The sequence below is a fragment of the Solanum lycopersicum genome, chromosome 4 (genome assembly GCF_036512215.1).
Source record: "Solanum lycopersicum chromosome 4, SLM_r2.1".
Taxonomy (NCBI): Eukaryota; Viridiplantae; Streptophyta; class Magnoliopsida; order Solanales; family Solanaceae; genus Solanum; species Solanum lycopersicum.
In genome coordinates, this window is record NC_090803.1 from 4,907,023 (window position 1) to 4,921,605 (window position 14,583).

The following is a 14,583-nucleotide window of genomic DNA, read 5'->3' on the forward strand; positions in this document are numbered from 1 at the left end:
TTTTGGTTTCCGTCTGACTAAAATATCGCTCACACTCTATTTTTTTTCACAGACTATTTTCTTATATAGTCTATGGAATATGGAATACCTCACTTTGCTCTCAAAATGGTTTTTCTCTCTAACTTGGTGTGTTCTACAAATGAGCAAGAATGCTCTATTTATAGAAGGATAAAACCATACATATGTCACTAATGACATATGTAAACATAGCAAAGTCAAAAATGGTTGCAAATTTTACCAATTTGCCAACTACCAAATCTTTTCTTTTCAACTCCAATTACTATTTATTTTTAACAATTGCTTGTACCAATTGAATAGCTAAAGTTGATTACAAGAAAGAAAAATATTGCTATAAAGATCTCAAGGCACCCTATTGAAGCCAATAGAGAAGTGAGAGCCATTTTAAGCATAGTGTTTATTTTCTCTTTGAGGCTTTTCATCATACAGTTTATGGACAACCCTATATATATAAAGAGTGAAAGTATCAAAAGCACATCTAAAGTGTTCCGACTCGTTGAATCTCATATCTGAATTATTACCAAATGTTTATCCGAACACACCTTAGCTATCAGTTGTTTAATTTCACTATTGGAATGACGGTAATATTTCAAATAGTAAAAGTGAACAAATCATAATAGTTGCGGTATGTTTTGGTAACATTTTATAATGGTTCAGGATAGAAAACTCAAACACCTGATAATTTAAATATTGAACTCAATAAATTGAGGTACTTTACATGTATTTTGACCGTTAACTCATATATAAAGGGCAGATCAATTACTGGTCCCTCCAAACCAACTGAATCATATAGGACTTACTTATAAAATCAAATACCAAACAAACATACAACAAATTCATTAATGAAATTCTACATCTCTATATGAAATTAACAAAAAAAAATAAAATAGGAGCCAATTAAACAAATGAAACATACTTAAACTTGATACATACTATATTATCCTTCATAATTAAGTCCACCTCTTATTAATCTTTACTTTAAAACCATGTCTCATGTAGAGAATAATAGAAGCATTTGGTTCAACAATGTGTCCTTTAACAAGTTCAACTTGATAATTGTGAATAATAGCAGCAGCCACAGCCTTCATTTGTGTGAAAGCCACTTCTTTACCAAGACAAGTTCTTGGTCCAGCGTTAAAAGCCAAAAACTTGTACGATGGCTCATGTTTAATCGTCCCTCGTTCAGAAATCCATCTCTCTGGCTTAAATTCCAAACAATCTTTCCCCCAAATCGACTCCATTCTCCCCATCGCGTACAATGAGAACATAATCTTTAACTTTGGATGAACTTTGTGTCCACTTGGAAGTATGTCTTCCTCAAGAGGCTCCTTGTGTTGGAATGGCACCGGTGGATATAGCCTTAGTGAATCACACAATGCACCATGTAAGTAAACAAGTTTGTTCAATTCTTGAACATTAAAAAGCCTAAATTTTTCGCCTTCTTCATTGGGGATAACAAAGTTGATTTCGTCCCTAATCTTTTTTTCCACTTGTGGATTTGTTGACACAAGCCAAATGAACCATGTGAGAGCAGAGCTAGTCGTGTCACGCCCTGCTATCATAAGATTCAATATATTGTCCCTCAAGAACTTGTCATCACACTTGACTCCCAATTCTTTTTCATCCTTTAAGTAAAATGTCAAGAGATCAAATCCCTCTTCACTTTCTTTCAAATCATGATCTACTTCCTTCAAATCTTCGCGCTTCATGGAAATGTATTTATCTATAGTATAGTCCAATACCTCCTGAGCATTAATCATCTTCTTTTCTTCTCCAATTCTAAGCCACCTTTGCAACTTCCACACAATCTCAGGCAATGCATGACGAAAAAGAATAGCTTCTTCAGCATCATCCATTGCTTTCGAGAAGGGAACATCAGGGAAATCTATCGATACACATCCAGGATCATATCCGGTAACCAATATACAAGTTGTGTCAAAAGTGAACCTTTGAAACAAATCTTGCAAATCCACAACACAACCCTTGTTACAAACATGATCAATAACCGGAATTAGTCCTTTCTCCACCTTATCGCAACTAGTCTTGACTAAAAACTTGTAGAACTCATGATGAGTGATGAGAGAACGCGTCATCTTCCTCTGGACCTTCCACATATCCAAATCCGCGTTGAATATACCATTACCTAAAACATCAAACATCTCTTTGAATTTAGGACCTTTAGGAAAATTCATGAAATTTGCACTCATGATATAATGAACATTAGCTGGATCAACTGTTGTTAATGTGTCCATATTTGCAAACCATAGACCTTTGAATAAAAATGTGCCCCCTGAGGCCTTCATTGACATAGTGCACCTTTCATGTATTTGTTGTATATTATAAAGTAATCCTGGTAACATACCAAAAATTGGAAAATTTATTGGATAATTTGAATGTCTAAAGCAATAAAACAAAAGAAAACAGAACAAAGCTAGGAAAATTTCAATGTAGCCTAATCCTAAAAGTGTCATTTTAATTAAAAAAAAATTGGCTAAGATTGTAAGATTTCAAAGTGAAATTGGCACTGTGTGAATGTGTGTTTTTGTGAAAAGGGTGATGATGTGTGTAAATAAAATTTAAGACTTGCTTTTATAGTACATTTTCTCAAAGTAGTTAGCAGTGAAAGCTCTCCCACTAATTTTTTAATGTTTGAAATTTTCTTCACAAATAATTTTCACTACCTATTTTGAACTACCATAAAAAATGAAAGTAAAAGGCATTTCCTCGAGCCTAAAATATCTCTCATATTTCGCTTTTTGATATTCAAATTATATGAACTTAATTTGACCAGTATTTTAAAATGTATAATTTTCATGACCGTATTAATTAATATTATAAGAACTGCAATATATAGTACTTTTCGTATAGTTTTTGATATCTAAATTTTATTTTTAAAACAATGACTTAATCTGATCGAATTTAGTTATAAAAAATTCATAAAATTGACTCCCGGAAAGGGAAAAATTATATATAAATTGGGACGAGAAGGAGTATGGTTTTAGTTGGGATGCAAAATTTTCTATCTGCATCTTTTGTTGTTGGTGTTTTTGTTTTATAAAAAATTATTTGTAACATATATTAAACATGGCATACATTATAGTTAGTTGATCTGCCTTATACTATTTTAACATTTAATAATTAAGTTGTCCTTTTCAATACTTTTTTCAAAAAAAAAAATACACTCAAAAAGTATGTCATATGTAACGGTGAACAATTCGGTGGTTTCAATGAATATGACGCTCTTGATATAATATGGGAAAAAAAGTTAAACCTATTGTATAAAACATTTCATGTTAGCATAATTTGATAAAAGACTGCAATCCTCATAGGTGTGATACAAACAATTTAGTCTCGTAAGTATTAGTGATTGCTTTCACGGCTCGAACTCGTAACCTATAAATCACATGAAGATAACTTTACTCCTTTCAATATTGATATATATATATAGTAAGAGTTTCAAAATATGAGAGTTCATTAGCTGCATAATAATACGGGAATCATCTCATAATCAACACATGCATTATTATACGAAAAATCACTACGAAGATTTAATTTGACTATTAATTCAAAATTTTACATACGTATTATTAAAATATTGAACATTGACATGTTGTAATGCATTTCTTATACATCACTCTACGAAAATACTCAATAAGATGTGATGTAGGAGTGACAAGCACGCTCATCCGGTCAAATATGAATCGATTGAAAATAAATTATATATAAATGGATAAAATATTTTAATCGTTTATTTTTTATTCGACCCATAATTAACGGGTCGAATTTTATCATTACTCGTTTTTTAAAACCACTTTGCAAGTCCCAGTGTGGTGTGGACATTAAAAATGTGATTAAATGCATTTACAAAATAAAGAAATTTCATGGTTGGTGGATGTTAGTTTGCAAAAATGAAGCTAACTTTATTCAGAAAAAAAAATGTCAGCACTTTGACTTATGCATAAATACAAAATTAGATATTTTTTTAGTGTTTCTTTTTACTATAAAATATTAATTATGCCAATTAGAATGTGTTCGTTAGAGAAGCTGGACCTAAGATTTATGAACGAGTCAATTTTTTAATTTTATTCTATTTTATTGTTGATTTGTTTAAACACTCTATATATTTCTATTCACCTTATATTATAATAAGAGTCGTTGTATCACAATGTCTTTGTATGTATATTTTTTTTTATCTTTATGATATCTATATTAGAGTTCGACTAAATTCGAATTTATGTATTATATAAATCAGACGAACATAACTTATAGGGGAAAGGTGGTAATATATATAACTCTTAACTTAGATTTAGAGTTGATATATAGTACTCGAAGTGACTCACTTATATCTTATCGTTATAGAAAGAATAATTGGTTTTTATATATAGAAAAAAATTAGTTTTATATTTCTTATCTTGTTCTTAATATGATGATAATTTGCCACATGAATATCTATATCTTCTTTAAATTATTATATATTTCAAAGTCTTTTTTTCTTCCTTTTTTGCCGAGTCAAATATTGTTATTTATATTAAAGTTAAATAGGTTAGAAACAAGGAGATGATCCAAATTCCTAATTAGTAGTAACCCATTAGATAGGTTAGTGACCAATACCTAAACATAGGAATTTAACAAACATTCCTAACATTAAACATATAAAATTATTTGAACTAAATTCTCAAGTTAGTTAAATTAGTTAGACATATAGTTTTAGTTAAACATGATTTATCAGTGACGTATGCAGAATTTTTATTTTAAATAATTTGACCTCAATGTTAGAAGAAACAAGCAAACAAATGAATTACTAAATAACATCATATTATAAAGGGAGAAGGGTCAAATATGCCCCTAAACTATTTGAAAAGGTTTAGATATATCCTCCATTTAAAGTTTGGTCCATTTATACCCTCACCGTCCAACTTTTGGTCTACATATGCCCTTTTGGGCGTTAGCTGGCCAACTCGGAATATCCAACTCATTTTACTTTTATTTAAATGCCAAATGGATTTTCCACGTCATTTTATGTATTATCACTTGACATTTATATTCAAGGGAAAAGGGTCAAATATGCCCTTAAACTATTCGAAAGGTCTAGATATACCCCCGTTTAAAGTTTGATCAATATATACCCTCGCGTCCAAACTTTTGGTCTATGCCCTTATGGGTGTTAGTTGGTCAATTCGAAATATCCAACTCATTTTACTTTTCTTCAAATGCCAAATGGATTTTCCACATCATTTTTTTATATTATTACTTGATATTTATATTAAAAGACAAAGGGGTCTTTTATGCCCCTAACTATCCGACCTAATTTTAAAACATATAGACGACCCGTCTTTTAAATAATCTATACAACCCGACCCTTTTTTTAAATACCCTATATGGGTCGGATTAGGGCATAATTGAACCATTTAATGGCGAACACTATCGTGCTCTGATTGGAACCGCCGAGGAATCAATGGCACGACAACTAAAGGAAAAGGAAGTTGAGGTTTGTAAAGCGTTTTGCCACAACGCAGAGCTGGAGGCGCAAACCTGGCAGGCAAGGGCTAGAGCACAGGAATTCACCGCAACAACGTTACAGACACAACTGCAAGCTGCAGCAGGCGATGATGATGTAAATAACAAAATAATTCACACATATATGAGTCGGATTAGGGGCATAATTGAACCATTTAAAAGACGGTCGTATATGTGTTTTAAAATTGGGTCGGATAGTTAGGACATAAGTGACCCCTTTCTCTTTTAATATAAATGTCAAGTGATAATATATATAAATGATGTAAAATCTCATTTGGCATTTAAAGAAAAGTAAAATGAGTTGGATATTTCGAATTGACCAACTAACACCCATAAGGGCATATGTAGACCAAAAGTTGAACGCGAGGGTATAAATGGATCAAACTTTAAACGGGGTATATCTAGATCTTTCAAATAGTTTAGGGGCATATTTGACACTTTTCCCTTGAATATAAATGTCAAGTAATAATACATAAAAATGACGTGAAAAATCCATTTGGCATTTAAATAAAAGTAAAATGAGTTGGATATTCCGAGTTGGCCAACTAACGCCCAAAAGGGCATATGTAGACCAAAAGTTGGACGGCGAAGGTATAAATGAACCAAACTTTAAACGGAGGGTATATCTAAACCTTTTCAAATAGTTTAGGGGCATATTTGACCCTTTTCCCTATTATAAAAAGCATAATTCAATACGATATTACGACTCTGAAGATGAGATAAGAGTAACAAGTAATAAACGGCTAACCCGTTAGGGTGACTGAGTTGGTGCAACAGGTGATATGTCATGGAGGATGACAGCAAATCGATTTCCCTTGCCAAAACTTTCTTGATCGAGTTTGTTGCATTAGACTTGCATCCCTAGAATGATTTACATCTCTGATATGATTTGCGAGCTATTGTACATAAAAAGGCTATAAAGGGAGGGAAGAGGAGTTAAATCCAACACCAAAACAGAGGCGTTGATATGATATACTGAAAAAACATAAACTAACAATAAATTATTACACTTCAATCCCAAATAAGATAAAACTCGACTATGTGAACATTAGTTGACCATGATACTCCATTTAATTTCATCTCAATTATAGGATATCGAGATATGAAGAGAAAAAAAGATTAAATGTTAGTCTTTTTTTTTTTGGACAGACCACAAGAATGATACATTACACGCAAAGTTCTAATTTAGGCACAATTTTGCAAATTGTAAGACTATCCTTATTTATTTTAGTTACTTAATCGAAATTGTGACTGCTTTTAAGGTTAATATAGGTGGCGGGTGCTCAATACGGATGTGGATCTTGAGATTGAATCTTTAATGGTTTAAATTTTAAGATTTGGAGGGTACAGATCAAGATAAGGATACATGTGTTGGGATACGGCTAAAAACAATTTTTATGAGACATTATACAAGGTATTTCAAGGAAAAATATTGATCAAGAGAAAAATCCTTGAGAGATACAAAAGGAAAAGGGTTTACATAGAAATTTATATATACAAGTTTATTTCATTTTCTTCAGTTTCACCTTAGCTTTTGTTTTTATTATAGAAATCATCTTTTGTGTCTTTTAATTTCTCTGTCATTTTTAGTTAATGTATTCAAAAATGGATTGATCAAATCCAGTACGGATTCCACACCACGCTCACATCTATGTCGTGTTGACATAAGTGTGATACCAAAAGTAAAGAGTCAAACCAAATTAGGCGAAGATGCAACTTCATTTATCTATTTTTTGAAATAATGGTATGCGTAGAGCGATGAATTACACTTTTCTTCTTCACTCAAAGAGGCAATTAAATATGCCCATTGATATGTTTCATGTCAGCATAAAAATAGGAGATTTCCCCCTATTCTTGAGAGATTCCCTCTCTATCTCTTTCGATCTATCAGAACAGATCAGGCTATCTATCATAAGATGTTCACGAAACATAGTAGTCTATGAAATCCAAAATGATCATTTAAACAATTGGAAAAAATATGTTTCACGTCAGCGTAAGATGTCCATGAAACATAATAGGAACGAGTTAAAAGTATTTTGTTGTCAGTTGAGAGTTTAGACCAAGTAAGGTGCTTAAATGTGCATTCCCAGAGTTGGAGTATTTACTTATAGCTAAGAGCCTGAGGCCAAGTTTATGCATCATGTTTATATATTATGTCTTAAATTTATTATTTTTTGCTTGATTAAAAAAGCACCAATTAGTATTGTTCATTTGATTAATGTTTTCTTAAATTTGCTGATCTATTAATTGACAACTGTAAAGATGCTAGTTTTATTCAATCAGAACAAATAAAAAATAATTGGTGCTTTAAAGGGATTGGAAATTCATTATTATATACCTACAGGCATAGTTGTCCAGATCTGATTTCATACACACAACTAGCATTGACTTAGTTTTTTTTCAGTAAGCAAATAATTTATTCATAAACAGTAACATGGTGTTGGAAATTATAATTAAAGAGTATTACTAGGGTATCAAAATGTGCAGGTTGAACGGAATTTAAAAATGTCAAAGCAAGTTGAGTTAATAAATGAGCAGATCATTTGTCCAGCTAATTATATGTTGTTTGGGCTGAATGTTTTTGAGGTTAAATTAGGTCCAAGTATCATATCTTTACATTAATAAATGAGCAGGTCATTTGTCTCGTTTGTATGATTTGGGCTGAAATGAGATAAAAATCGAGTCACAACCCAACCTATCTAATTATTAGTAAATTTTGTATTTTAAAGTATTTTCTTAGCACCAAAATTTTTTTCTTTCCTTGCAAACATAGCTTGTTCATCTTTAAACTTCTCACTTCAATATTTTGATTTAATCTTGCACACTTGATGGCAGCTTATAGTGCTGTAATTTCTCTTCTTCGAACTCTTGACGAACGAAATATTCATGAACTCTTTCATGATCACACTGCTGAAGTACTCGATTCTCTTCGTGCTATTGCTGAATATTTCGAAAAAGTTCTTGATGAATTTGAACCTGGAAAAATAAAATCTTTGGAGGAAAAAATCAGAGATGCTGCTAGTGAGGCAGAAGACGTTGTTGAGCTGAAAACTCATCAAATCATCGAAGGGACAAGCTGGACTTTTGGAATTTTACAACACCGGGATTTGCTACCAGTTTTTGAAAAAATGGAAACAATAAAGAAACAAGTGATGGAGATTGTTTCTCATGATGCTGATCAAATTCTTGAATTATTTGGGGATTCCATGATTGGCCCTTCTTCTAAAAGTTACGCATTGCTGTCAGATAAGTTGGAAGATGATATCGTGCGGGGAATTGATGATGACTTGGAGATCATAATTAAAAGACTGATAGGACCACCATCGGATCTAGACATTGTCACAATATCAGGCATGGGTGGCATTGGCAAAACAACACTTGCTAGAAAAGCTTATCATCATCTCACAATCAGGTATCACTTTGACATTCTTGCTTGGGTTACTATATCTCAAGAATTTCAATGTAGAAATGTATTGTTAGAAGCTTTACATTGCATTTCAAAGAAAACAGCTATTGTGAACGCAAAAGACTATGATAAGATGGATGACAGTGAGTTAGCTGACCTGGTGCAAAAGAACCTAAAGGGTCCAAGATACCTTGTTGTTGTTGATGATATTTGGACTGAAAATGTTTGGGATAGTGTAAGAGGAATATTTCCTAATTACAACAATGGGAGTCGAATCTTATTGACTACTAGGGAAAATGAGGTAGCAATGTATGCAAATACTTGTAGCCCTCATGAGATGAGCCTTTTGAGTGGAGAAAATGGTTGGAAGTTAGTTTGTGATAAGGTGTTTGGACCAAAACATGATCATCCTCCCGAATTGGAAGAAATTGGAAAGGAAATAGTAGAAAAATGCCAAGGACTACCCTTAACAATTTCAGTGATTGCAGGACATCTCTGTAAAGTGGCCAGGACATTAGAAGGTTGGAAGGATGTTGCCCGAACCTTAAGTGAAATCATTGCTAGTCATCCAGATGAATGCTTAGCAGTGCTCGGTTTGAGTTATCACCACTTGCCTAATCACCTCAAACCTTGCTTTCTATCTATGAGTAGTTTCCCAGAGGATTTTCAGGTTGAGACTCGGATATTGATCCAATTATGGATTGCAGAAGGTTTCATAAGGACTTCCGAAAATGGTAAAAGTTTGGAGGAAGTGGCAATAGATTATTTGGAGGATCTTATTAGTAGGAACTTGATACAGGCTAGAGAAAGGAGATTCAATGGTGATATAAAAGCGTGTGGAATACATGATCTACTGCGTGAGTTCTGTTTGACAGAAGCTGAAATGACAAAGCATATGCATGTTGAGAGAACTTACCCTACTCTTCCAACACAAATGCATAATGTTCGCCGCTTCAGTTTTCAAACTGAATATTATTCCGTTGATGATTGTTATAAGCTATTACCTCCTGCTTCTAGATCTATCTACTTATTTTCTCGATTGGATCTACCTAATTTACCCCGTATTAAGCTTCACAGGAGATTACCCATCTATCATCATGATCCTATAATATATGAATTTTTCTCTCATTTCAACCTTCTCAGGGTGTTGTCCATGAACAATAAATATCTTTATTTCGAATCATTTCCGCTTGTGATTACAAAGTTGTTTCATCTGAGATATCTCCAAGTTAGATTTAATGGCAATATTCCTGAATCAATTTCAGAGCTTCAGAATTTGCAAACTCTAATTTTGAGTGGTACTTTTCCTTTAGATATGACTTTACCTGTGAAGATATGGATGATGAAGAACTTGAGGTATATACGTCTGGATCGTCCCACTTATTTACCAAGTCCTGGAACACAAAGTCTTGTGACAGGGATGCCAAATCTACAGGAATTTTCTGGTCATTTGACAGACGAAGTCTTTTCTGGCATTCCCAATATAAAGAGATTGATCTTTCACTTACCTTATTTCCGAAAAAGTAATCTCGATCAGCTCCAATTGGATATGTCCAGATTGACAAAACTCGAAGCATTCAAGTTTTATGGTTCAATTTTTTATCGATATTCCTTCAAGAGATTTCATTTTCCAACATCACTTAGGAGGTTGTCTTTAACACGGTGTAGTGATTTTTTATGGACAGATGTATCTTCGACTGTTATGATGTTGCCAAATCTTGAAGAGCTCAAACTTAAAAATTGTCAAACCTTGATTGATGAATGGAGATTGAGTGATGAACACAAGTTCAGAAGTTTGAAGTTGTTGTTACTGAGTGACTCAGATCTTAGGTATTGGGAAGCTACCAGTGATAACTTTCCAAAGCTAAAACGCCTTGTTCTGAAAAATTGTGGTGACCTGCAAGGAATTCCAGCAGATTTTGGGGAAATTTGTAGTTTGGAATCAATTGAGTTATACGATTGCAGCACTACAGCTGAGAATTCTGCAAGAGAGATTGTACAAGAACAAGAGGACATGGGGAATTATTTCCTTAAGATTTACATCCATAACATTCGCGGTAAGTTCTTCAGTTCGCTCATCTTTATTTAAATCTTACTTCCTTGAAATGAAGATGAAGCTTATTTCACGGGATCAACTAATGCTATCTTCCAAATGCAGATCAATCTTTTAGTTTATATTTTGAGAAGTAAAATTTTTCATTTTTATGTTCGGATATATGTAGTGGCGGATCTAGGATTTTAAGGTTGTGGGTGTTCTGAAGTGAAACTATAAAAAATATGTGTTAACAATGAGATTCGAACCTTGGTACAACAAGGTTAAAAGAGTCATAAGTATCCATCCTATAACCATTGGGCCAATTATATGATTTATTTATTGAGTGCTCTATGTTAATTTTATACAAATATCTATCGATTTCTACATAGATATATATATTTCGTAACGAAGTTAATGGGTGACCGAGCACCCGGCAGACACCATGTGGGTCGCCCCTAGATATATGACAAACTTAATTGATTAAATAACATTATATGGGTATAGTTTACCTAATTACATGCTATGAGTATAGTTTAGTTATTTTAGGTATCTTTAATTTTGTATATAAGGTTTCTTTTGTTTTTTATTTATACAATTTTATTTTAGGGAAAAAGGTCTGATATACCCCTCAACTTTGTCATTTAGAGCTGATATACCCTTTGTTATGAAAGTGGCTCATATATACCCCTACTTGTAAACAAATGGCTCACATATACCCTTTTCCTCTAACGGGAATGAAAAAATAATAATTTTCAATCTAATTTTTTATTATTTTTTTCTAAAAAATATAATCCATATGAGTAAATTTAATCATCGTCAAACATATTTTTTTTGACTTTTTTTTGTTTCAATGACTAATTTATAATTATTATTTTGATAATCAAATTTATTTATGTTTCACTAATATTCTTGTAAAACTTATTGTAGATGGCCAATTTTTTTTTTTCGAATACGAAATTAAATTACAATACACACAAAAAGATAGTTTAATTTTTTTCCCTTTAAACTAAGGAACGAAAGAAAAAAAAAGAATAAGAAACTCAAATAATTATAATAAAAGAAGTCAAAAAATAATTTATGTATGAAAAAAATTAAAATATACCTTGAACTTTTATAGAAGAATCATATATACCGCTAAATAATTATTTTAAAAAATTATAAGTAATAAATATAAATTTAAAACTAATTATTTAAGTTTCGTTAAATGAAGGGTATATGTGAGCCATTTTGTAACGGTGGGAGTATGTGTGAGCCGTTTGTATAACGGTAAGGGCATATATGAGCCACTTTTATAACGAGGGTGTATCAGCTCCAAATGACAAAGTTGAGGGGTATATCAGACCCTTTTTCCTTTATTTTATAAAGAGTGGTTTGTAACTGAAGCGTTAAATATGCTAACAATAAATTTAGATAATGCCATAATTTAAGGTAAATGTTCAATTTCATTTTTTTTCCAAAAAAATAAGAAGTATACAACAATTGAAACACAAGATAAACTTGTTTTTGCTGTTTATGAAACAGCAGTTCATCAATTTTTTTATTTTTCTTTATAATTGAATACAGGTAATTGTTCATTGGATGAAAATTCATGTTTATTATGGCAATAATTATACAATGTTCTATTGGATTTACAAATTTTGATGTATGTGCGTTCGTTATTGTGGTGATACTTGTATATAGCCATATCGTAAGTGTTTTTCTTTTGAAAACTGGTTTCAAAAATATATAATTTTTTAGAAGAAATTTCGTAGGATACAATTATATACTTTTTGTTGATGTAGTATTTGTATATTATAAAGAAGATCAATGTAATCGAATACATGTAATCGTTGGTGATAATTGTATATAGCCATAACGTAAGTGTTTTGCTTTTGAGAACTGATTTCAAAAATATAAAAAAATTTAAAGAAGAAAATTCATATGATACAATTATATACTTTTTTTGATGTAGAATTTGTATATTAAAACGAAGATCAACGTAAAATTCATTAATCTGATTGTATAATAGTGTTGTATTAATTGTATATATGATTTCTGTGAATGATTTGAAATAATTTTTTTTTAAAAATTGTACAGATAATGGCCTCTTTGGCTATTTTGGTTATACATTCTGGAAAATGGGACGATAGAAATAGTTACATTGATTATACTATAGAGGGAGTAGTTTTTAAGGAACAGTCAACGTTTCTTGAGTTTTATACTACTATTGCCACACAGATTGGTGTTGATTTGAATAATAAGACTTTGAAGATTGAGTACAAGGTTGAAGAAAGTAATAATCGAATGGTTATACACAATGACATGGGTGTCAGGGTGTACATAATGCTTTAAAAGGCCAACATTGATTTTAACAAATTTCCTATTTGTATAACTATTTTGGATTCATGTGATAGACAGATTTCTCAGTGTCAAGGTCTATCATATGGAGAGATTGTTAAGGGTCCAGCCCATTGATGGGTGACCCATATATTTTGGGCTTTGTTGACTTCTTCTAGAGGTCTTGGGCAGATGATGTTGGGGCTGGGTTTTTTGTTTTGGAAGAGAGAAAAAAAAGAAATAGAGAGAGGGTTTGAGAGAGAAAAGGGTTGCTGATTTTTCTGGACAGCGAGACAAAATTTCAGATTGCAAGAGATCCGACCGTTGGATCGTTCTGAAACTTTCGCAGCTGGTTCACAATACATAGCACTACATCTTGACCGTTCAGATCGTCAATCGAAGTTCTTGATCGTCTGTTATCGCAGCTGGCGTAACCTGCATTTTTTTTTGGTGATATTTCTCAATTTCTCTTCTCTTTTGTGTTGGCTCTTATGTATGTTGTTGTTGGTGGGCTGTGACATCCTTGTAGACTGATTTGGGTGTTTTTACCCTCAATTTACATAATAAGAGAAGAAGAAGGGTGGACTCCTTCAAGTCCCGTGGTTTTTATCCTTCATACCGAAGGGGTTTTCGACGTATAAATCTTGTGTGTCACTTGCGTATTTATAATTCATATTTGCTTGTGATTCAATTGATGTGTTGCTGATTTGAGCTTGGTTAATATAGTGGTGAATTTCTTTTGGTAAATTGGTGAAGTATATTTGGTTGATTGTCTTGAAGTCGATCCTTGTAGGTGTTGTATCCTACTTGTGTTGTTTTGTGACTCCCCTCACAATTGGTATCAGAGCTGAGTGTTAAACCATAGACATGGAGCATGGAAATAACTCTATGGTTAAACTGACATCAACCAATTATTCCATTTGGCGTCTGATGATGGAAGATTTGTTATATTGCAAGGATTTGTTTGATCCAATTGATGTGGATAAAACAAAGAAAGATGACTAGCCCACTAAGTCAGAGAAGATGACAGAAAAAGAATGGGAAAAGCTGAAGAGAAAGACCTTGGGGACAATCAGACAGTGGATTGATATTAGCATATTCAATCATGTATCCCAGGAGACTGAGCCGCTTGAGCTATGGAAAAAATTGGAGGGTCTTTATGAGAGGAAGACCGCTCATAACAAGGCCTCGTTGATTAAGAGGCTTGTTAATCTCAAGTTGAAGCCAGGGAAGTCTGTTTCTGAGCATCTTAGCGACTTTCAAGATATTATTAACAAGTTGACTGTTATGA

At 32.4% G+C, this 14,583-nt stretch overlaps 2 protein-coding genes across 2 annotated transcripts; one reads left to right on the top strand and one right to left on the bottom strand.

The window, feature by feature from the left end:
• Window positions 1-818: 818 nt before the first annotated feature.
• LOC101267224 (alkane hydroxylase MAH1) lies at window positions 819-2,575 on the bottom strand. Its single transcript, XM_004237103.5, has one exon. It carries the CDS (start codon window positions 2,487-2,489, stop codon window positions 969-971), a length of 1,521 nt encoding a protein of 506 aa, XP_004237151.1. The 5' UTR covers window positions 2,490-2,575; the 3' UTR covers window positions 819-968.
• Window positions 2,576-8,269: 5,694 nt separating this feature from the next.
• LOC101266929 (putative late blight resistance protein homolog R1A-10) lies at window positions 8,270-14,330 on the top strand. The gene is made up of 2 exons (XM_026030611.2): window positions 8,270-10,998; window positions 13,053-14,330. Exons 1-2 carry the CDS (start codon window positions 8,364-8,366, stop codon window positions 13,103-13,105), a joined length of 2,688 nt encoding a protein of 895 aa, XP_025886396.2. The 5' UTR covers window positions 8,270-8,363; the 3' UTR covers window positions 13,106-14,330.
• The last annotated feature ends 253 nt before the right edge of the window (window positions 14,331-14,583 follow it).